This window comes from Hyalella azteca, unplaced genomic scaffold (assembly GCF_000764305.2).
Source record: "Hyalella azteca isolate HAZT.00-mixed unplaced genomic scaffold, Hazt_2.0.2 contig8227, whole genome shotgun sequence".
Classification (NCBI taxonomy): Eukaryota; Metazoa; Arthropoda; class Malacostraca; order Amphipoda; family Hyalellidae; genus Hyalella; species Hyalella azteca.
The window spans coordinates 12,938-36,767 of NW_025938326.1; the positions used below are offsets into that span (position 1 = coordinate 12,938).

General features: G+C 37.6%; 2 protein-coding genes across 2 annotated transcripts; one reads left to right on the top strand and one right to left on the bottom strand.

Moving 5' to 3' along the window:
• Nucleotides 1-3,615: 3,615 nt before the first annotated feature.
• Nucleotides 3,616-8,324, top strand: LOC108682601 (KRR1 small subunit processome component homolog). Its single transcript, XM_018171798.2, has 5 exons — nucleotides 3,616-5,336; nucleotides 5,727-5,912; nucleotides 6,502-6,666; nucleotides 7,106-7,207; nucleotides 7,908-8,324. The coding sequence occupies exons 1-5, from the start codon at nucleotides 5,103-5,105 to the stop codon at nucleotides 8,307-8,309; spliced, it is 1,089 nt and encodes a 362-aa protein (XP_018027287.1). The 5' UTR covers nucleotides 3,616-5,102; the 3' UTR covers nucleotides 8,310-8,324.
• A 258-nt stretch (nucleotides 8,325-8,582) lies between these two features.
• Nucleotides 8,583-19,035, bottom strand: LOC108682600 (RAD51-associated protein 1). Its single transcript, XM_018171797.2, has 6 exons — nucleotides 18,455-19,035; nucleotides 15,569-15,624; nucleotides 14,410-14,550; nucleotides 11,719-11,813; nucleotides 9,730-10,243; nucleotides 8,583-9,411 (listed from the first exon to the last, which is right to left on the bottom strand). Exons 1-6 carry the CDS (start codon nucleotides 18,475-18,477, stop codon nucleotides 8,753-8,755), a joined length of 1,488 nt encoding a protein of 495 aa, XP_018027286.1. The 5' UTR covers nucleotides 18,478-19,035; the 3' UTR covers nucleotides 8,583-8,752.
• Between the last annotated feature and the right edge of the window lie 4,795 nt (nucleotides 19,036-23,830).

Here is a 23,830-nt window from a genome sequence, read left to right on the forward strand (position 1 = left end):
GCTCTGAAGGCAATTCATATAAATAATAATATAATCCACGCCTACGCTGGAGGAAGTTCAAACTTCAGAGGTGGAACTAAATGCAGTAAATTTGCAGTAAATCAGAAAATACCAGAAAAATACCAGATTTAGGCATATATACCAGATCTAAAATATTCATACCAGACACTTTTGAAAATACCAGATTTGTGAAATCTGGTATAGAAAGATACCATCTGGCAATGCTGGTTCAGCGTTACTTGAAATCATCTACAGACAATGTTGCCATTCCATTCAGATGAAAACCGTGTCTAAATCAGAACTGTGTCGGACAGCACTCGGCGCGGAATCGATGACCGTGATTTGCACGAACGTCTGCGCGAACAAAATATAATTAGATTGATTTACGCGAGAAATTTCCCCGTTTATATACATCTTCCTGAGTGTGGCATAGGCCATATATATATATAGGGTAAATGCGGTATATTCAGACATCATTGGTAATTCTGACGCTTCCCAACTTTTTTCCTTTTTATTAAGCTTTTTCTTAGTTCCATCACTTCCATGCATTCGTTGATGGTTGAAAACTTGAAATAGTGACGTCATACTTTTGTGGGCCATACTAGGGTAAACGCGGTACATAGTGGCAAACCAGAGATTTTTTAGAATCAGTTCATTTTTAATTTCTTCATTTATCAATATTAAAACCAATTTCTTATGTATGATAATGCTGGTATCCATGATACTTTAACTGGTCTACTTATAGGACTCAAAATTGAACTTGAGGGAGAGTCTAAAAAACTCTCTGCTTTGCCACTATGACGCGGTATATTCCGACATTGTAGGTAGGGTAAACGCGGTATATTCCGACACTTTAAGGACGCATCGAGAAATGAAAAACTATAAAAAAAACCGTATGCGTTACGTAAGTTCTGTTGCCTTCACATGACTCTCAAAACACTTCACTACGCGTCAGCAACAATGAAACGTCACAAAGTGTTGCCATATTTATTTAAAAGCCTTTAGAATGCAAACCTACCAAATCCCTATATTCCGACACTGTGTGTGGCAATATTCAGCACGTGGTGAGGCGTATTCCGTCCTCGCTTCAAATTCTACCGATACGTAATGCTATCATCCACGTGTTCAAATTCCGTTCGCTGTGTGAGCCTGTGAGGCTGTGAGCCATAGTGACCAACAAGAGATTTTTTAGAATCAGTTCATTTTTAATCTCCTCATTTAGGGTAAACGTGGTATATTCCGACATCGTAGGTAATTCCGTCACCTCTCCAGCTTTTCCTTTATATTAAGCTTTGTTTTAGTTCCATGCGTTCATTGATGGTTGAAATGGTGACGTCATACATTTGCGTGTCGAAAAGATGTGTATAAGAGACAGCTCTTTATCTCAGTANGGGGCTAAAATCACAATCCAATCAACCAATCACAGCTGGAAAGTGATAGGTTATGTATATAATATGATGGACTGAAAGTGGAAAGTTCCTGGCCTTTCCAAGCTTTCAGGTCCTGCTTTCCAATATGCTATGTGTACTGGTTAATTTAATATCCCTCTAGAATTCCACACTGATTGCTGGTATCCATGATACTTTGCTTGTCTACTTATAGGACACAAAAATGAATTTGAGGGAGAGTCTAAAAAACTCTTTGCTTTGCCACTATGGTGTGAGACTGTGAGCTGTATTGGAATACAACACAGCTTTGAATTAGAACACTAATGAATATTGAACACTGCTTAATTACGCTTTTAATTAACAACTATTAAGCTTTTAATTAAGCAAATTTTAATTTTTGTACATAGCTTAGAACGATCTGTGTGTGTCCAATTCAAGTTGTGATGGAATTGGTTTTCATGTGTCTGAATCCATTTCTCAACTTAATCATCTATTAATTTATTTACCACTTGAAATCAGCGAATACAAGTACCGTATACTTAAAGGATTCCTAATATATTCACAGACATATTTAAAAGTCTCAAACCATAATATTCTTCCTATACAAACAGTTATTCACTATTTGGTAGAGCAAGGTCAACTGTCAAATTTGACACATTTTTCGATGATCTCACTGGGTAGCGTGCATTGTCTCTCTTTGGATCTCAATATTTTCCCGCTAGATGGCCAAGACCTAGTGTTTGGCTTTAGTTCAACACGCAAACGTATGACCTCACCATTTCAACCATCAACGAACGCATGGAACTAAAACAAAGCTTAATATAAAGGAAAAACTAGAGAGGTGACGGAATTACCTACGATGTCGGCATACGTATGACCTCACCATTTCAACCATCAACGAACGCATGGAACTAAAACAAAGCTTAATATAAAGGAAAAACTAGAGAGGTGACGGAATTAGCCTTGATGTCGGAATATACCGCATTTACCCTAGTTTGTGTAGAAAGAATATTATGGTTTGAGACTTTTGAGTACATCTGTAAATATATTAGGAATCCTATCAGTATACTTGTATTTGACACACACAGCTTGTTCCAAGCTGTATGCAAAAATTAAAAGTTTCTTAATTAAAAGCTTAATAGCTCTTAATTAAAAGCCTAATTAAGTACAAGTAGTGTTCACTGTTCAATATTCAATAGCGTTCTAATTGCAAGCTGTCGTATTCCAATACAGCTCACACAGCGATTGGAATTTGAACACGAGAGTGTTGGCATTACAAATTAGTAGAGTTTGAAGCGCGGCCAGAATTAGTCTCACGAAATGCCGAATTTACTGTCAACCGGGGCTACTCGGGACTGGCAGGGCTACTCGGGACAGTCCTCCGACACGGCGTAAAATTGTTATAGTAGCAAAACTAATTGGAATATTGCAAAACTAAATATAGTGGTATAAACATCAACATTTTTCCTATCTATGTAGTACAGCAATCCCTTGATTAACGCGGTTAATAAATCCCCGAGTTTTACCGTGTTAAGCAAAACCGCGCTAATCAAACTTAAGAATATATGGGAATAATTATAATGAATCCTTCAAAATAGCAAAGGAAAGGAAAATTATGTAGTTTGATAAAAGTGAGCAGTAGATATGGCAGCGATCTTGACCAGTTGAAGGCTAATAGGCTAATTGCAACATAAAAAATAACACTTCAAAAAGACAAAAAATCTGAAAAAATAAAAAAAATTGAATAAATAAAAAAATAATAATAAAAAAATCAAATAAATTATTGATTTTTTATTTTTTTTTATTAAAAAAAAATCAAAAAAATCACCAACCCTGATTCTGACACTTCTTAACTTACGGTATTCCTTTATATTTAGCTTTGTCTTACTTCCACGCATGCGTAGATGGTTGAAATAGTGACGTCATACTATTGCTTGCCACATTCAGCAAAACACTAAGTCTGGCGGGAAAATGTTAAGATCCTCAGAGCAAAAGTCCAAGTCAACTAGTGAGAACATCAAAACACATGTCAAAGTTGATAGTTGACCTTGCTTTACCAAATAGTGAAACTGTTTGTGTAGGAAGAATATTATGGTTTGAGACTTTTAAAAAATATATTAGGAATCCTTTAAGTATACTTGTATTTGCTGATTTTAAGTGGTAAATAAATTAATAGATGATTAAGTTAAGAGACGGATTTAGACACATAAAAATTAATTCTGACACAGCTTGGAATTGGATACACACAGCTCGTTCTGAGCTGTGTTCAATCTGCATTAGTACATCTGTTAACAAACTCAGCAGGATGTTTAGGCTGCTAAAAATCGCCACTAATTCTACAAGCTTATAATAATAATTTAATTCTAACTGAACTCTGTTGCACGATCCGGGAAACGAAACTTAAAGAAAGTTCCGAGCAGTAAGCAATGACTGAATGAGTGACAAGCATCAGTTTAATGCCAGATGTACAAACTACAGCTTGAGCAGCAGCTACTAGCCCTGGCAGTGAGGCTGGCACAATGTTCAAACCCATCATAGAGCTTGGGAAACAAATCTTACATGAACGCAACCAATGTTCTTCTTGCAGTAAAAATATGACTTGGAGCAAAAAAAGGCCATTTCTCAGAGTGGCAAGAAATTTCTTTTTGTGGCTTGCACAGTAGATTGTTGTAGGTCTGTAGGTATATTGTTGACTTCTAAAAAAGACTTAATATCTTAACCTTCTTGGCCTTATGATGTTTTAAAAATCGTGTCAGAAGTCACCATGAAAGAGACAAAAAGTGTTCAAGCTTGTAGTAATTTTCACCCGTTTTAGGGCTTTTGCCCTAAATTTTTCTCTCAAAAGGAGAGAAAAAAGTCCATTTTCCAAAATTACCCATGAAAGAATAGTTTTCACCTATAGTTTTTTAATTTGCTTAATGAGGCAGATTGTTTTTTTTTTTTGGATTCTTATATGGAATATATCTATAGTTCTAGCAGCCACTAGCTCTTTCCCTCCATTTTCACAGGCAGGTAATTTCTGCTAGTTTAATTACCTCCTATCCTATTGCTAATAAAAGTGCTTGATTAGGCCAAAGATTCAAATGTAACAAAAGTTTTCACTTTGGAGCTGTGAAATTTCATTCATAACTAATAAAATTCCAATCCATTGATCACTATGCCCCATTCTAATATTGGAAATTTCCTAATACTAAAAATTTGCACCTCTATAAGGAGACATTTTTTAGAACTTGGTAATCATGTGCTACATATAGCTTGATTAGCATGTGCTTTTGTTGATAATTAGACAGATGATTTGACTTTTGGGAATCCCACAGCCTTTAAAATTGCAGGAAAGCTTTGGTTATGGCTTGGAAAGAAGACATTCCTGACATTGAATACTGCAACTGTCTGAGCTGAATTTAGCTCATTCCAGCCATTTTTGATCTTGTTTTACAATATTTTGTACTGATAAAGAGATCTTTACACGAGCCATCTTCCTTGAAAAACACCAAAAATTCTCATCTTATATGTAGTGAAAATTCAGATTTTTTATCATTTTCATAAGTTAATTCAATGGAAGCTAAAATTAATTTGATGTCTATACTCAACAGTATTCCAGCTTATACTATTTCCACTATACTTGATGTCTAAAAGAGGATTTGCAATCACAACCCATTCACCTATGTCCTATTTTTTCCAGTATTTGTGTCATCACTGCAGATTAAAATAACGATGGGAAAAAATAAGAAAATCAGAGATGAGGCTGGGCAAGCTCCTGACAGTGATGGTGAGGAGGCTGGGGGGAGTGAACCTGTGACCAATGCTTGGAATATGCCTGTGCCTAAATTTAAGAAGGGTGACATGAGGCATGGGCTTGTTGAGATGACTTCATTTTCTGTAAATTTTCCTGAATACCGTGAAGCTTACTTGAAGAAATCTCTTCCCATCCTGGAAAAAATTATGAAAGTAAGTTGTACTTACTATAACAAGTACTGTAGATATTGTACGTTTGGTTTTATATAATTAATATACAAATGTGTATTTATATATTTTAAACATAGCTTTCAATACTATTTGTTTGCATTAAAGCATACTGATAACTAAAAATGAACTTTTTCAATGGAGACTATACAGTAACTCAATATAGTATAGTAGTAGTAAATATAGATTATAGCAACTTAAAGAAAAATTTAATTGAATTTCAACTTAGTGTTTTATTTGGCATTAACTGTTCTATTGTGTGAAATCTCGTCATCACTTTTGTGTACATCACATCACAATACTTTTGTTAATCATCATTTAAATCTTATTATTTATTATCATATTATTTAATCATCTAAATCTTATTATTTGCAGGAACACAATATTAAAATTGTGCTGGACTGCCCCAAAGGCCAGCTGACTGTGTCAACGACCAAGGACACATGGGATCCATATGCAATAATGCTCGCAAGAGATTTAATAAAACTCATCAGCCGCCATGTCACTATTGAAAAAGCTGTTAAAGTATTTGATGAAGGAGTAACATCAGAAATTTTAAGGGTGAGATCTTTTGTTAGCCACTTGTGGATTTTGAAGCTTGAACAGATAATTTTCTGAAGGAAACTGCTACACATTGAGGAATAAAACAAAATTCAAACCTATCAAGTTGGCACACCACAAATCATATTAGTTTCCATGGCACCTTGCTCACTACGTTTAGGGTGTCGCACCGCAGATATTAAACCAAATTTATGGCTTTTGGTTAGCAAGGGGGCAAGAGGAAAGACCAAATGGTTGTCTGAATTTTTTATCCCCTGAAATATTGAAATGGAATTGCCACTTTCAAACGCATATCTACCAAGTGACGAGGTAGCATCCATCTACTTTTTGTAAAAAAACGTTTGAGTTGATTTACCATGTGGTGCATAAGGTAGTAGCTTACTATTCAATCATTCCTTCCTTTTTCTACTCTTTTTTAGCTTACTCTGCCATTTATCAAAATATGATGTAACAACTTGAAAATTTGGTTAGTATATTTCAATGTCTAATTTTTTGCATTTATAAAGATCATATTTTTTTCTTTTATGCATTTTTATCTTTATATTATTGATAAATTCTGAAGTATACATATATATTATTTTACTTGCAGATTAAAGGCATGTGTAGAGATAAAGAAATATTTGTGAAGCGCCGCAATCGCCTTCTAGGACGCGACAACAACACTCTTCTAGCTCTTGAGAAGCTCACGGACTGCACAATAACGGTGCAGGGCGGCACTGTGGCAATCATTGGGCCCTACAAGGGCGTGCTGAAGGTGAGTCGTCTTACCTTCAGATAAATAGCTTACCAAGAGTGTCGTCAATCTCCATTAGAACCAAAACTTTAAACTGAACTTTGTTGAAGTCTAGGTTTTAGGCCTTGTGAAGATGATAACACGAGTTTAGTGAAAGCATTCTGAAACTAAGTCATCCTTTTCTTTTGGCACACTGCGGGGTCCTCGTAAGTATGAAAATGATATATATAATGTTGGGTGTTTACTATTAGGATATGATAGAACATTTCCTAACTCAATTTCAGTTTACAGGATTGTGCTGTTCTCCACGTCAGTTTTAAATTTTGATTTTATAATGAACAAATTTTTTGTGCAAGGTTTGATTGAAATGAAAACTCGTGTGGCCTAGAGTTCTTTCTTGCGCAATCAAAATGGCAATTTATTCTCTGAATTTGTGAGCAAAATCTTATATCTTCCTAAGGTGATGAGCGTTGTAAAGGACTGCATGAGCAACGTGCACCCACTGCACCTACTCAACTCCCTGCACCTGCAGAAAGCCTTCAGCGAAGACCCCAGCTTGAAGGTGAGACCTTCTGACAACACCAACGCTAGTCCAGTGAAAATTCTTTCTGGCGGCCAATCAAGTCTTGTTAATGTCTCATTATCAGGATGAAATTATTAAAATCTGCTCATTATCTGGATGAAATTATTAAATTATGCTCATTATCTGGATGAAATTGGAAAAGCATAAAAAATTTACGGTGTTAGGTAGTAAATAGATGTTTTAGTTAGTATGTAGTTAGTTAGTAAAAAATATTAGTTAGTAAAATGTTTTAGGTAGTAAATAGATTTTACATTGACGTTGTGCAGCTGTTGGAAATTACAATTCACGACCGTCGCTCTAAAATCAACCCAGTTTCCGAGTGAACATCTAATTTGTATTTCACGTAAAGTTTTGACTTGCTCTGCATTTGACGCTGTAAAATAGGAGTGATTGTCAATAATTGACTATCGAGTCGCACAAAACTAATTGTTTGCTATTCGTGTGCTCGCTTGTAATAGGCATGTACTTGTGTGGCCTTGGCTAAAATTATGGCCCAAAATTTATTGGTCCTTGTAGTTGGAGTTCTTAAACCTTCAGGATAATTATTTTCATTATCTTTAATATTATTTGTTTTTAAGTTGATTGAAATTTTTTTCTCTCTGCATCCTCATGGAAAGTTGAAAATTTAATATCTCGGATATGACTAGTATTTATACATATTTTATTTTTTTTTCTTCAGGACGAGGACTGGTCTAATTTGCTTCCAGTCTACAAAGCCAAAACTGCACAGAAGAAAAAGAAACCCAAGAAACAAAAGAAACCGTACAATCCCCTCCCACCTCCGCAAATTGAAAGCAAGATGGACAAAGAGATGGAAGAGGGATCTTATTTCCTTACCATGATAGAAAAGAAGAAAAAACAAACGCAGCAAGACAAGGAACAGCAGCGCGCAAGATCTGATAAGATACAGGCTGAGAAGCGGGCGCTGCCTTACGTGCCTCCTGAGGAGCCTGTGGTCAAGAAGGCAAAGGTCAGCAAGAGTGATGACGTTGACATTGAAAAGCTCAAGAAGAAAGTTAGTGCACAGAAGAAGAAACTTAAGAAAAAGAAGAGCAAGAACGAATCTACGGCTCTCGATTAAATGTGTGTATCGTTTGTTTTTATTATTCATGTCCTCGCATCGATCAGGATCTAATGGATTTTCTGTTGTTAGCTTGAGTTCATTGACAGGTATGCTAACATGCTAAATTTGCGGTAGACACAGAAAAATTGACTTAACCCTAAGATTGCTAATTGGAATAATCTGGAAACAAGAGCAGGCTTGCTTCAATGGTAGTTCAGGTTTACCCACTGAAGTTACGTGTCTGAAAACAATCATTGGCATGAATGAATGAGGTGAAAATTGAGCAATCAATAACGAAGTCATCGGCCTTTATTTTCAGGAAAACAAGATAATCGTAATAAGTCAGTTTTCTCTCACAAATGAAAAAAATGTCGACTATCTCGCAGAGAAGTCAAGTAAAAGTCAGATTACAGGAACGCTTTCTATAACAATAATAAACACAGTAACTAAATGCCCATTGATCACTTGATAGTTGCATTAGGATGTAGTGACTTGAGGGAGGTGCGTCTTGATAGCCCCAGCCGCAGTCCGAGGCCGGGTGTGGAGTTCACTGATAAATTATTTGTAGGGGTATTTTTTGAAGCAATGGCGGGGCTTCTGAAGGGAGCTCGTGCGAGGCCAAGTTTGGGAGACGAGCTACTTCGAAATGGTAAATTTCTGGAGGATGCAGCAACAACTGAACTATTATTTCTGCTGGCAGGACAAGACTCGATGACATCTTCTCGTACTGATGACTTTTCATTAGCATCACAAAGTTTAGTAGGAACAGAAACACGGGACGCCTTAAAAGAAGCTATTTTAGAAGGTTTAGTTCTGGAGTCACAGTTCACAGTGCTGGAAACATCCTGATTTTTTGATATCGGAAAATGTTGAGTACGTGGGCTGCTTGACGTCGCTTGAACATGATCTGGATTTTTTGTCGATTTTGCTACAATGTTAGAATTAGTATTGTTATTTACGGTATTTTCAGAAGATTTTACCAATTCCTTAGGATTTTGTATTCTAGCAACGCTGTTTCGCTTCTTACTCTTGGGACTTTCTTCAAAATCGCTGGGATCTGAACAGTTGGCGTCGTCCTCGCTTGATTCGGCCCATGAGTCCTCTGATTCACTATCGATGTCTGCAATGTAACAAGTTTAAAAATAAAATCCTACAATCACAGCAAAAATAAGTGTCTAAGAATAAATAAAATTTTCTGCGGCATTGTTAATGTTAAGTTTACCATGGAAAAATTCGGCACGCGGAATTTGATTTGTCCAAATGGTTAACACTCTACGGTTGCAAAACAATAGTAAGAGTACAATTTAGGTCAGCAAATTTCTGCAATGCTAGACATGACATACTAAAAATATGGCGTTGAACTACTTCTAGTATTTCAGCACGTTGGTAGTAAGCAATAATTAGCCATAAAATGGATTGAAGTTTCCGTGTTTCCCACCTGGTTTGAAGGTTTCCCTTCTGCAAGCCCTCTTGCTCCTGGTGGGTGCTGAAGCTTGGACCTCTCCATTTAGCGCCTCCACCCCTCTCTTGTGGCTGCTTCTCGCTGTCGCGGAACTTTTCTTGTTACTCTTCTTTGTGGCTGCAGGGCTAAAATGATCGTCGGAGCTCACAGAGATGCCAACCGTCGGCTTTTTTGGGACACTTTTCCTGGTGATGTTGTTTTCAGGCGTAGCTGAAACTTCACTCTGCTCTTTATTTGTTGCGGCATCACCTTTCACAGATTCTCCGACAATTGGATCAAGCGATTGTGCACTAGGCTGTTCATTACTTTCATTTACACCAGATTTCTGTTTGCTGGTCTCCCTTATTTTATACGGTGATGAAGCACCGACGTGGCTAGCTTTAGTTTCATCGTCACCATGTGGGGCGGAATAAGCTTGGCTCTTGTCTGCATTGTAGTCGGAAATAAGCGCCGGCTTACTGGACATCTCCACGGCTGCCGCCAAGTCGCGCTGCAACCAAGTAGCCAAATTATTTAATTATTGTGTTGTAAAAAAATATAAAAGGCTTCCAACAGGCTATAGCCAAAAAATTGCATATTTATGATGTATACTCAAATAATTCTGCATTTTAAACGTTTTATATCACATATTGATAAGAGAATGACGATCTAGCGGAGCTGAGTCATCTTCTTTAAATAATGAAATGGTAGGTTACTGACCAAATGGTTTTTCATCACCTGAAATATTGTAAGGAATTGCCACTTTCAAACGCAAGGTGATGAGGTACAGGTAGCGTCCCTCCAATTTTCCATAGATTTGTACCAGCCACCAAACCAGCAACATCTATAACCTTACCTGCGACCTGCGCTTGGCCTACGCATCTTCAGCGACTACAGCCTCCTAAACCTTGCTAAGACTAGGTATTATTCTACTGTCTTATTATTTTCTGAGAATGTCGTTCTAGCAGGATTTATTTAATATTTTATTAAGGCTCATCATAGTTTATATTTGAGAATAACCTTCATTTTGGGACGTTTAAGGTTGAGTTAAATTAACTTAGGTCATTTGCTTAGGGTCTAGTATAGCTGATAGTTGGAGGTTTAGGGTTTCATTTCTTCTCTAACTTTTTCCTGAGCATTTGAACCTCTTACTGTCCTGCCTGTCCTTTCTGGTGAGCCTTCCTCCTACTTTACACTCCTCTTTTGTTAGGGTTTCTTTCCTTGATTAAGGGGAGAGTCTCTGTCAAAAATCGAAAATTTTGGCTAAATTTCGATTTTCAAAACGCACTGAATAGATTTAGGTGGGTGATAATTGTATGATTTATGCTGCTAGTTATTGCCATTATTGTAAGAAAGTACGTTGGCTCCACAGATGCTGTAACAGTATTCTTACTGTACAGTATCTCGCCTACGCTAGTTCCCAAGATGCTTATTGCAGGTCCTGACCCTTACCTGGTTTTTTTCTCATCCAACAATACCTTCTGATAAAGATCCCTGATTTCTATTTCCAGTCGTCCGTAATTCTCAAGCCTAGACCAAATTATTACCTACTTTCAGACGAAGAACAATTTAATCTTGCGACGGAACCCTGCTTTCTCGTGATAACCAAACTTTTGAAGATTATTACTTTCGTATGAATACTTACATTGGATTCCCAATGGCCTGTGATCTTTACTACATTCTGGACCAAAACCCACCGGCATTATTGACTTATCAAGTTGCCATATCCCACATTGAAGCCTGAATGTTAACCAAGCTTCAGGAGTCTTTATCACGAGTCAAGAACTGGACACGAAAATTAAAGCTAACACAATTTAATGCATAACTAGTGTTTGCCCTCGTTAGTAGCTCATACCTCAACCAAAGTCTGTCTTCATCTAAGGTACATATTTGTCGGTCATGATATTTTCCGAGCTTGATTTTATAACTCTTCTAACAAAAATAGCCTGACAGAGAACTAATATAAGCAACCTACACTAGACTTGCCTCAAACAGCCTGTCCCGCACCGACAACCGCCCAGCTGTAGATCCCGACGAGCTCTCGAGCGCGTCTCCATCGCTTGATGCGACTTCATAATCACCTGCAAAATTAGTCCGATTGCAGCATACAAAATTACAAATTAATTTTTATGACTACAATTCATTTATTCTAAATTTTAAATTAACCAATTGATAAAAATAAAAAAATTTCACATTCATTTTTAGGGTTAAAAAATCAATAAAATTCAATTCGATAGCTGCTTCTGCCATCTCAAGACCAGTATAGTACCTATAGTACCATCTCCGGCATTGAAGAATAGGTCTGGATAGGCCTGTCGCCGATTCTTGTACTTTTCTTGACTGCTTCGAAGATCTGAATGACTGGCTTCTTGATCAAATCTTTTCAACGAATGGCAGGTTTAAAATCGTTTATTGATTTCAGTAGTTACGCAGGATACGAGGCATTTCAATACTAAAACATATGCTCATGCATGGCCTTGTCTAGTCTGTTCTTTAACGCGTTCATACTCGGAGCCTCCAGGGTATAGATAAATTATTTTACGGTTACCAGTAAAAAGTTTTGAAGTTAAACTATAGTAATCAAGAAAAAATAAAGTAAGTTTCTAGTCGTTCTTGTCAGCCTTCTTGAATGCGCACAGCATTCGTAAGCAACAACATGCTGGTCAACAACAACTTCTCTAGCCTTAACCTGGTAATTCTCTTCAACTGGAATTAAGAGGCTAAGATGGTTAAGGAGAAAGGATGATTTTCAACAGGCAGAATAATGGCCTTTAGTGGGGCAAAGATAATAGGACATGGGCCATTTTGTGGCGCTTTTGCGGGAGATGCAAGATTAACGACCCTGTAAGATTAGCCCCCATGGATACATGACAACCCTTATTCACTTAACGATTTCAGCCTCTGTTAGTTGTGGGGGTTAGCAAACCCCAGAAAACTTTATTAGTTCCCAGCAATGTTTGAGAATGAAATATTCACGAGTATTTGGATAATCGTGAAAAGGTTGTGTATATAATAACTTTTCTAATGACGGCAACTGGGCTGAATAAACCAAAAATCAGTTAAAGTAATGAATAAAATCGACAAAAAATACGCAGGAGCGTGGCTTAAAAGCTTGGTAGAACGAAAAAACTAACTTCCAATACTCCTACTGTAGGGCATCATACATCGTTTCAGCATAACTGCCTCTTCCTGCCCTCCGGGATATTTAGAATCTTGTCACTATGACAGGTGACTGTCTTATCTTGGGTGACTTTAATTAAATTATCGCCCATCATCCCTCTTGGTTTTCCTTCACAGAAGATCAGAGAGCTGCAGCGAGAGGGATCACCATTGATGGTCTCATCTCTAGCTCTCCCTTTCACAATCCTCAATAAAGACTAGCAGACCTGCCTTTCCTTCTATGTCCCCCGCCCTACTCACCAGATCTTGTCATCATTAACGCACATCTGCTCCTAACATAACATGGGCTCCTCAAGTTGCCCTGAACTACGGCCACTTACGCATTTTGATCCATTTAAATCCTGTCAACAATTCCCCTGCTCCCTAGTATGCCCGCTCATCTGTCAACTACAAGAAAGCTGACTGGCCCGCCTTCACGGCCACAGTCGAGGCAGCGCTTGAGGCGGTCCCTCCCCCCGCCTCGTGTGGAGGTGAGTCGACTCTGATCTTGGCTGCAGCGGCTAAGCAGCACATCACGGCCGGATTATGGAAGGACTCCTCAGTCAAACCTGGCACCCAGTTGCTTATCGAGCAGCGAGATGGCATCACAGCGCGTAACTCCAACGATGCCTGGCTTTGAGAACTCAACTTGGAAATTTCTGTTTTATACAGGCCTATGCCAGATAGGCCTTGCGGACGCATCTCCCGCCATGCAACAGACACGCCCACCAGTCAAAAACTAGGAATCTTCTGCGCTTCCGAGCCGGAGAACGCTCCTGCCCACCCACCTCCCTCTCCTCACAGCACATGATATCCATCGCCTTTTGTAAACTTTTCACTTCCACTGTTCCCCACACCCGAAGCCCCTACATCCGCCACCTTATGCATAGGATTTGGGCAGAACATCCCCTCGACAGGGATTTTCCTCATGACTACTGACATGGTGCAGCTCGTCATCAGAGCTGACAGCAATTTACCCGCCGAAGTCGAGACGGCCTGACTGTCCTCCACTTCTGGCGCCTTGGCACCCGTGACATTCAATTCCTTAGCCACCTCTCTAACATCTCAGTTTCCATGGCCTCTATTCCAGCTATCTGGAAAAGTTCAATAATTATCCCTCATCTCCCTCCTCTGTCCTGCAACCAAGTTCCTGGAACGACTCCCACTCCTGCACATCTCGGCACCCCCTACCACCATCTCCTCACAACATAGCTTCAAACCGAGACCCTCTACTGTCACTGCCCTCCTCAAGCTTGAGCACCAGATTCTCTCCTACAAACAATTCAACGTTTGAAATGCTCTCTGTCAATAAGCTTACAAATTAGGAGGAAAGTACCTCTATAATAGAAATAGGTACTTCCCTCTTAATTTGTAAGCTGAAATGCAATAATCCATTGCATTTCAATAGTCCTAACCTTTGCAAATCCATTATTGAAATGCAATAGACTATTGCATTTCAGCATTAGCTAATGTAGCCACATTTTACCCTGCAACAATATTATTGAAAATTTCACTTACTAGCCGAGTCAATGTTCCGGCTCATCTTCTTCAGCTTGTTTGTAAAGCAGACAGACGTCTTGTTGTCATTCTTGAGGCTTGCAGGGCTCTCTTTGTCCAGGTTGTAACAGCCTCTTACAACAAACCCAGAGAACTCATCCTCTGCAACACAAAATGCAGGGGATAAACAAGGAACAATATTCAAATGAATAATTAATTGAAAGTTAATCCATACAAATATTTGAGGACCTCATAGACTAATTTTATCAGGATGCTTTGCTGACAGTGATGCTTAGATAACCTAAGTTTCTAAATTACATTACAAACTACTTTTTACTTAAAAACTGAATACTTTACTAATTTCTAAAAGAACACTTTTGAGGTATAAATTTTTTCTTAACCAAGCAAAGTAGAAGATTAAAATGAATGCAAACTACTAAAAACATGCCATAAACTGCAGACTGAAAATAAACCACTGCCCTATATCCTGACTCAGCTCCTTACCCTCATTTCAAACAATACTAATCCCTACAAGCTTGTTTGGAGTTGACAACGCATTTTTGAAAGCATGGGCTTCAAAACGATAACTAATGTAATCCAGTTCCTTGATGACAAATGTAATAACATTTATACGATGCTAAGGCTAAGCACCATTCACTCAGGCTAAGCACCATTCATTCTTCTCAGAACCAAACATATTCATCCAAGTAATACATGATAATCCAATCCATTCTCTGAAGTTTGTTACATAGATACAGCTTGCCTCATTTTTGCCTTAGATTCCATGAAAATTTTGAAATATCGTAATTTTATTAGGGTTGCCAGATTACTCAATCAAGGACATGCATGATAGACTTAAAGGCTGGCATTGTAAAGGATCCCACGGTCTTTATGGTTTTCACTCTGATAACTTTTTTGTGCACTGATGAATATAAAAAAGCATTATTTTCTGTGTTCAAGTTTTTCCATCAAAAGGAATAATTTTGTTTCCATTACATGACAGCTGATAATATGAATGTTTCTTGCTAGCACTCCACATTAGTGCACACTGAGGGTCTGCTCCAAACGTAAGGCAACAGCAAGAAAAACCTCAATAAATATCCATCTTAAATGAGAAATGATTGAAGAGCCTCAGCAAGCACATTATAGCTCATGTATGAAAGTTATTTGTTTAACTCACCATCACTGATGTCTGTATCTTGATCAAGAGCAGCATAGTTGACCACTTTCCTGATCCTGAAGAAATAAATGGACCTTTTATTAATTGATATTTACAGCACAGCAGAAAATATCAATAATAAATTACTAGGTGATACATATAAACACTTACAGTACCACAAGACAAAATCAATGCCACAACATTGAGAGACATATCATTAGATTCATAAAGACCATATCTAAAATCCGTCTGATCATTTTTTCCAATTTCCCTGCCCCTTGACCCCCTTTTTCAAATATATAATCCAAACTTGAACATAAAATAAAATTTTTGGATGGTTTCTAGAGATTTTCTCTGCAAATGGAATAGTATATCTCAATGCTGTAGCTTGAAAATCATAGAAGGTGATAGATTTTCAAGATGGCACATTTTTGAAATTTTCATTGTTCAGGTGAACCAAATAAGTAAAATTTATTGAAAAAAGGAGGATATGCAAAAAAATGGCTTGATATTGTAGCCCATCTTTCCCATTGCCAATTAGTTGCACTTAGGGTACCAGCACACATATTTAGTTAAATCATAATAAATCATATTAATAATTTAGCTAAATCATAATAAATCATAGTTTTGGTGTATTACTTTTCATCCTATGTTGCCCAGTGCACAATCTATCTATGACATTCTATGCAAAATTTTTTGATGACCAATGAAGCAATGATGCATTAATTTTTTGTTTTGTTTAAGTGAATTTTTTTTTTTTTTTCGCTAAGCAAGGTAAATGTAATCAACATTGTTTTGTTGTTAAATGTTTTTTTTTTTTTTGTTAACTGGAGCCTTTGCTAACCTAAGTTCTACTGTAAATGCATTTTTAGAGCCTTAGCCAGAAGCCTTAGGTGTCCCTTATTACCCTGTCTTGCGGAAATGGCACCATTTTTAGGGGAGATGAGCTCATTGAGCTGTGCAAACAGCTTTTAAGGCAAATACTGTCAATCACCTTTTTAACACGTTGGCCGCGATTGCTGATTTGGCCCGAATACCGAACGGGCGATAGGTTCAAACTTGTATATCTTCAGTTACCCGGCAGATAGCAAGGAGAAAAGTTGTGTGCAGCTCTGCAGGGATATGTTCTGTCATTGTGTCACGTAAAATTCGTGGCCGCATTTGGTGCACATCGCTCAGGGTTGAAATTCGTCATTATTCCTGGCGATGTGTACCAAATGAAGCCATGCCTGTTGTGGCTCATATTGGCTCACGCCGCCTATCGTAATCACTTCTAATACTATGGGCGGTGTGTACCAAGCAAAGACATGCATCTATGGCTCATATTGCCAAAAAAAACGCCTAAAGTTATCACTTTTATTACTGTGAGTGATGCGCGCAAGAAATCTACATTAGTTTTGAGTCATAATTGCACACATTATGACTACCGGTATGACGGCGGTATCTCTTAGCTTTTTGTGAACGATGTATATTACGCATGGAAATTACTATGGAAAGAGATTGGTGTCCAGGTTTTCATAATCCTGAATAAAATTGAGGGTATTTACATTGTTAGTTCAGTTATATTTACCTTATAGAGATCATTCTTTGTATATATTGTCTTGAGCTTCTGTTACAAACTTACAAGCAGCATCTCAGAGAAAGAGTAAAATCAGGATGTATATCTCAAATTAACGAGTGGGAAAGAGAACAGCCCACTTTCATTGAACCAACTAGAACTAAAGTCAGGATGCGCTGCCATGAATGCTACAACATGCTCTCATCAAATGAGGGAAGTGCCGTAGCAAAGGTGAAACTCAAAGGATAAAAAAATACATTGGTGACTGTGAAGGAAAGTCATACATGTGCGATAATTGTTTTTCAATCAGGTATGAAATATAATGATGTTGGCAACACCCAATTTTGTAGTTTCAGATCAATAAGAAAATATTTTATTTTCTTTTCATGCAAAGATAGATATATATATTGCTTTCATCAATGGACACAAATTTCGTAATTTTTGTATTACTTGCATTTGAAAATAAAACTATTTCTCTAAGCATTAGTTGACTTCAAAGCATTCAGTACACATCGCGATTCTGAGAAGTACAGCGTGTACATATATGGCGCACATTGCGGCCAACGTGTTAAGCTAACACCTGTAGGCTTTATGCAACTTTTATGCAAGTAAAATTTTTTATACAATAATTTTTTTTCGCTATAGACTTTGGCAAAGCCACAAAGGTACTCTTCCAAAATCTCACTTTTCACACTTTTTTTGAGGTAGTAAATGTATGATTTCTTAACTTGCTTTATGCTACAATCTACAAAAAATTCTACATAGATAGGAAAAATTTAAACTTTATGTTACTATTTTTAGTTTTGCAATATTTCAATTAGTTTAGCTGCTACAACATTTCTACAAAATGTTGGAGGACTGTTCCTTAGGCTTGTTACCCTGCCTCTGCCTGTCCCTCTCCCTTATTAATTACCTGTTTGAAAATTGAATTATTTGAACTTGAAGGTACATCAACTCATCAAGTAATAAGTTTTTGATACTGATATAATTTATTTCAAATTGAGTGCATTCTGACATGGATTTGGATCTGCAAGTGCAAGATTTTATTCATTAGAAGGAAAATTCCAATCTAAAGTGCATTTGCTTAAGTTGCTTTCCTTACTGTTATTGACTTAGTGAAGCAAGACATGACACTTGATGTCGATGACACTATGACAGTCTTACAGACCAGACGTGACTCACGTGTCAGTTAGTCAGTGCAGGGCACTGACCACTGAGGGCTCAGCAATGGAGGGCAGCAGGGTTGATGCATGGGCTAATTAATATTTACTTATAATCTGAGCCTATTTTTCACATAAAAAAACAAATCTTATAATTGCCTATTGTAACTTTTATGAAACAATACTTACCTTTTGCCCAGGAATGATGTCATGTTAGTAAATTATGACAGGACTCACAGGAGAATTCTGTTTTGTGTGACAACTTGAGTACTTGACAGTTGACAAGAAAGTAAAAACAGCTGTGCTGCTGCTGCTGTGCGGGCCTGTGCCTACAATAAAATGAATAGACCAGATATATTTCAATGTGTTATCACTTAGCTATCATTATTATTGAACATGGTTGAAAACTTGAACTACCTAATAAGTACCTATACTAGTTCAACCATGCAAATGCATGAGGATGACTGATGACGATGAGTATTGAACTTCTTTTTGTTTTACCGGTAGTCCGGTACCGGTACGGCAACGGTGATACAACGTACAAACATTTAAACTTTTTTAAATCTAGGTAGATGGTTGGAGGAGCCCAGACACATACGCAAGTTAGCTATTGAATTATGTTAGAGACTGTTCACTGTTGACTATGGCAATCGGCGAAGAACCCAACGACCGATGCGAAATAATTGCGAATGACGGTCACCTATTCGACAGAGATTTAAATCAGCCGCCAGATTTCTTCATTGTGATCATTCTCGTCCGGCAAACATCTGTCACGGTGTCACCCCTCCGCAAAGATAAATATCTATTATGTCATCGTAATATATGCCGACATGTCTTTTCAATGAAATTGAAAAAGATTTCAGGATGATATGTTAGATATTTTTCCCTGTATCTCGCATACATATTATGTTTATTGGTCGCGATAGGTTAGCCCAGTAGTTACAGTTCAGCAGTTTGCATGAGATGCGAGATTAACGACCCTGTAAGATTAGCCCTATGGATACATGACAAGCCTTATTCACTTTACGATTTCAGCCTCTGTTAGTTGTGGGGGTTAGCAAACCCCGGAAAGCTGAACTTCGGCGCAGCACCGACGAAGGTATTAGCGCCCCCTGGGGAAGTTAGATATGGATTCGATCCCAGCTTTCTAAGATAGTTTTTGTCAGATTCCAATCTCTCTAGTAATCACTCATTCTTTGGAATCAGTGACCGGTCTTACGTTCTAATGAAAGTTGACACCGTTACTATTTCTCGACGTACCTAGTGTTGTAAAGTTTTTCTTATTAAGTTATTAGGCATCGAATAAAGTATTGCGGGACTCAAATCAGTCAAGTGTTTTTCATGGCATATAGATGGGATATACAGAAAATCTTTAATAAAACCAAATCTGCCTAAAAACAAAGACGCTTAAGCGGAATTACACCTCACGTAATGGGGCCAGAATTATCCAAATAAATGAATTCTACGAATCTCCAAAAAGGTAGTTCAAATTTCCATACAATATAAAACCAACATTTTAGGTAGTTATCAATTTTACAATCATCTTTCTGATACGAGAGATGAACTATCGACTAATAAAACGAGAACTTTCCTTTCAGATTAGCGGCAGGTTCAAAAGGAAACGGCAGGTTCAACCTTTTAAGAAAACCAAAACCCTCTTCCTAACTGAACTGTAACCACTGGGCCTGGTGGGCCACCCCCACGGCCCCACCCTACTTGGTAGATGTGATTTTGAGTGTAGGACCAAACAAAGTAAGGAAAGACCGTTAAAATGTGTGTTACTTAAACAAAATCACATATATAAATAAAACTCTTTTCACGAGGCCTATGTAAAAATAGATGAAAATATATCATCAGGGTCCAGTAACAACCGGAGCAGACTATTGGTCGTGACTCTACCCTCTTCTGCATCAATTCGCACAAAATTGTAGCTTTCCTGATTGAGAATAAGTGCCTTTTATACCCATACCACTAAATTGAACTTTTCACAAATGTAAATAACCGCCTTACACTTCCTTTTACGAAATCGTCACTTTCACTACTGCAAATCAGCTATTTCTTTTCAACTTGGATCCACACCAAGCGCGAGAAGTATTTGAATTTTACAACTGCCTAGCGACTGTGAAGATATCAAGCTTGTGGGTTCAGTCAATATATTAGTCTCGCATATGCGCGTTAACTAAAAAAAGTCGATTATGTACGTTTATTTGTTCCTGTACTGTGTAATTAACCGAAAAATGACGCAAATCATTTTAGTTTTCAATTAAGGTCGAGAAAATTTTTAATTTAACTACTGCGCAGTGACAACGATAATTTTATGTACGGGCGTTACGTTGTTTCTGAATCAGTTCAACAACTGACAATGTTACGTGTTTACGTATTATTATCAAATTCAAATATAACTACTATATTGTAAATAGTATGTCAATGTAAGGCCAGCAAGCCTTTGTCCTTCAGTTGTATACGAGATTCCACCGAATACAGTTCCCAAAATCTCTAGAATAGAATAGAATAGAATAGAAGTGTCGGCGTTGAAGAAATAGGCCAATGGCCTGTTGCCGATTCTTGAACTTTTCGTGACTTGATTCACAAGGGATCCATCCAGGTTCGGGCGCACGACAGCAACAAACAACTGCTTCATCGTTTCTAAATCTAGGAACTCGAAAGAGCGTCTGATCAGTCCAAGTCGTTGATTGGCTTTATCTATTTAGATGGGCAGAGTCTAGTCTCTGCCCATCTTCCTACTTAGCTGGGACTCTGACGTCATACGACCAGCGAACGTAACGGACGAACCTCGGAAATTGTTAATTTTGAACTTGCGTAGTAGCTGTACTAACCTTAGGTTTGTGGATTAAATCGCTTCTGCATAAGTTAATTAACCGATTACTATCATAAATCAAGTAGAGCCTCCACCAAAATCTAGAATATGTCAATTTTTACACGTGCGCAAAGGCTGTAACAATTTCAGATATGTGTGAGTTTAATAGTATATCCTGTATATGAATTATTTAATTAGGCGTTAACTGTTACAAATTTCGTTCGGACTCCACCAAACAGGTTATCTAATCAGGCGGTAAGGTTCTTTGACGATGGCATACAAAAGCTGGTCCCAAGGTGCGATAAATACCTCAATATTATTGGGAATCATGTAGAAAAGTCGAGTAAATTATGGTCTTTCGAGTGGATAAATTATTTTTTGAAAAATAGTTTTTTCAATTCTATGTCAAAACGGTCTTAATTTAAGAACACGCCGTGTATTTGGTAGGTCTTATACTGAAGAATCGTGTTCTGAATATTTGCACGTTATTTTAGGTCGTACTTTCTGTTCATTCTCGAATAAAGTATTTAATTGTTGTTTTACCAAGTGTGAAATACTAATATTTAAACGCAATATTTTTACCAATGCCTCTGTTTAAAAAAAAACATTTCAATTAAAAATTGCAGGTTCAAAATCTTTCAAAATTTTTACAATTTACACCCTCAATTCTTCCCCGACACGAGTCCTCCCCTTTGAACACTAAACGCATTCCTGCTCCGCAGGATGATTTATACCGGTTAATCGTAATATTTAACCATGGGAGACGATTCAAATGCACCGAATATATGTAGATATATTATAGGTGAGTTCTAGACTCACGCTCTCCCTCCCAACGCTAGACTCATTTCCTTCCCTTAAGCGTCCAACACCTGCTTGTAATGTATGACGTTACGTGCGTGAAGGGTGAGAAGAACACGGCTGCACGGTACAGGCTTTATTGGAACCGGAATAACGAACACCAAACAAAAACGAAGTCTAAAGGAGCACGACTTCTAAAACGTACTTCTTCTTCGTGGCTAGTCATTAAGCATACAGGAATATTTATATGCTACAATGCTCGTCAGAGGACTTTGACACCTGAGGATGTGGCGCTCATAGCCCCACGTCGAAGAGAGTGAGGGGGTCGAAATCTAAAGAGCAACCGATCGATGCGCCCGCGGTACCCGCATTATGGCATGAGATTGCATGGCTACCAGAGCTCCCTTCCCCTTTTCATGAACTGCCGAGTATTTGTTAGGCACATATATCGCAGGAAATTTAGCTCGCAGCTACCCCTTTCCTAATTGTTTGTTCGTAACACGACCATTTTAAACGTGTGTTGCATTAAAATTTACTTCTGAAATAATTTAAGATATATTTTCACTCTGACTATGTGGAAATAATACCTATAGATTAAGGCGATGCACTGACTCAAATTGAGATTGAAACACTTCAAATGGCTTTGTCTTTTTAATGTAAAACTTATTACGTCTTTTTTTATAGCTCACACTACAGGACACAAGGGACATCATGACATCATATGGTTCATATTATAGCTCACAAATTAACTACAGATACAGTGCCTGACAAAACATCGCTCATCTTATAGGTCACAGTATTCACTATCTATAGGGTACAGTGAAAGACAAAAATCCTTAATTTGTAGCTTACACTGATAACTAACTACAGCATATAACGACTAACATCATATGGTTCATTTTATAGCTCACACAGACTACCAACTCCAGGATACTGTAGCAGACGTCCCACGATTGACTTCTACGACGTAGGGGTGTAGCTGATGCTAGACAACGTACGGCTGACGTCAGTGAAAGCAGGAAGTAGGAGGTACCAAATAAAGCATTTGACTCACGGCAATTGTAACGAAATGCTGAAAATTTTCAACATAAAAACCGATAAAATCAAATTATTCAAGAGAGTTATTTGATACAAATTTAAGTACTACTTCCGCTATCAACACAGATTGAATTGCTGAATTAAAATCAATGAGCACTTACTACAAAAACGCAAAAATTACTATTCAACAAACACTCTATGAGATCTTTTTATTTCATTATTTTTCTTTACAGCAAGACGGCATGCACACATTTTATTTCATTTTATTTTATCCGGCAACTTGACAAACCAAATGAAACTTTAATCCTCCATTAATCTACTCTAGGCATAAGATACAAGATAACTATGATCTGAGTATATAATTATCAAGTTATCCGTATTTTAAACACGCTGCAATTCACAATGCTATTTTAGGTTGGAATTAAAAGTAGTAAAGTAGTATAAGAAAAGCTACAATTCAAATCCACCATTCCAAGCTGACGCACTTACGAACTTCGAAATACTTACGATAAATCATAAAAATAAAAACATTTTTAATGATGGAAATACATGGAGGTAATCACCGCACATAGAAAGCGTAATTGAAGTGAATGACTTGCAATAGTTAATGGCGCTTAATTTCTCTAAATAGTTTTCGATTCAACGAAGTTTTCGCCCTATTGCATCAAGTCAACTCGTCGGCGCCAATGAAAATAAAAGAAGCGGAAAAATCTACTCCGAAGAAGCGATAGAGAAACTTTTTTTAACTTAGAAATTGAACTTTGAAATTGATGTAGAATAACTGGAACTACTAGTTGGGATGCTAGAACTAGAACGGCTAGTTGGGACGCTAAAACTAAAACGAATAGTTACCTAGAACGACTAGATGGGATGCTAAAACTAGAACGACTAGTTGAGATGCTAGAACTAGA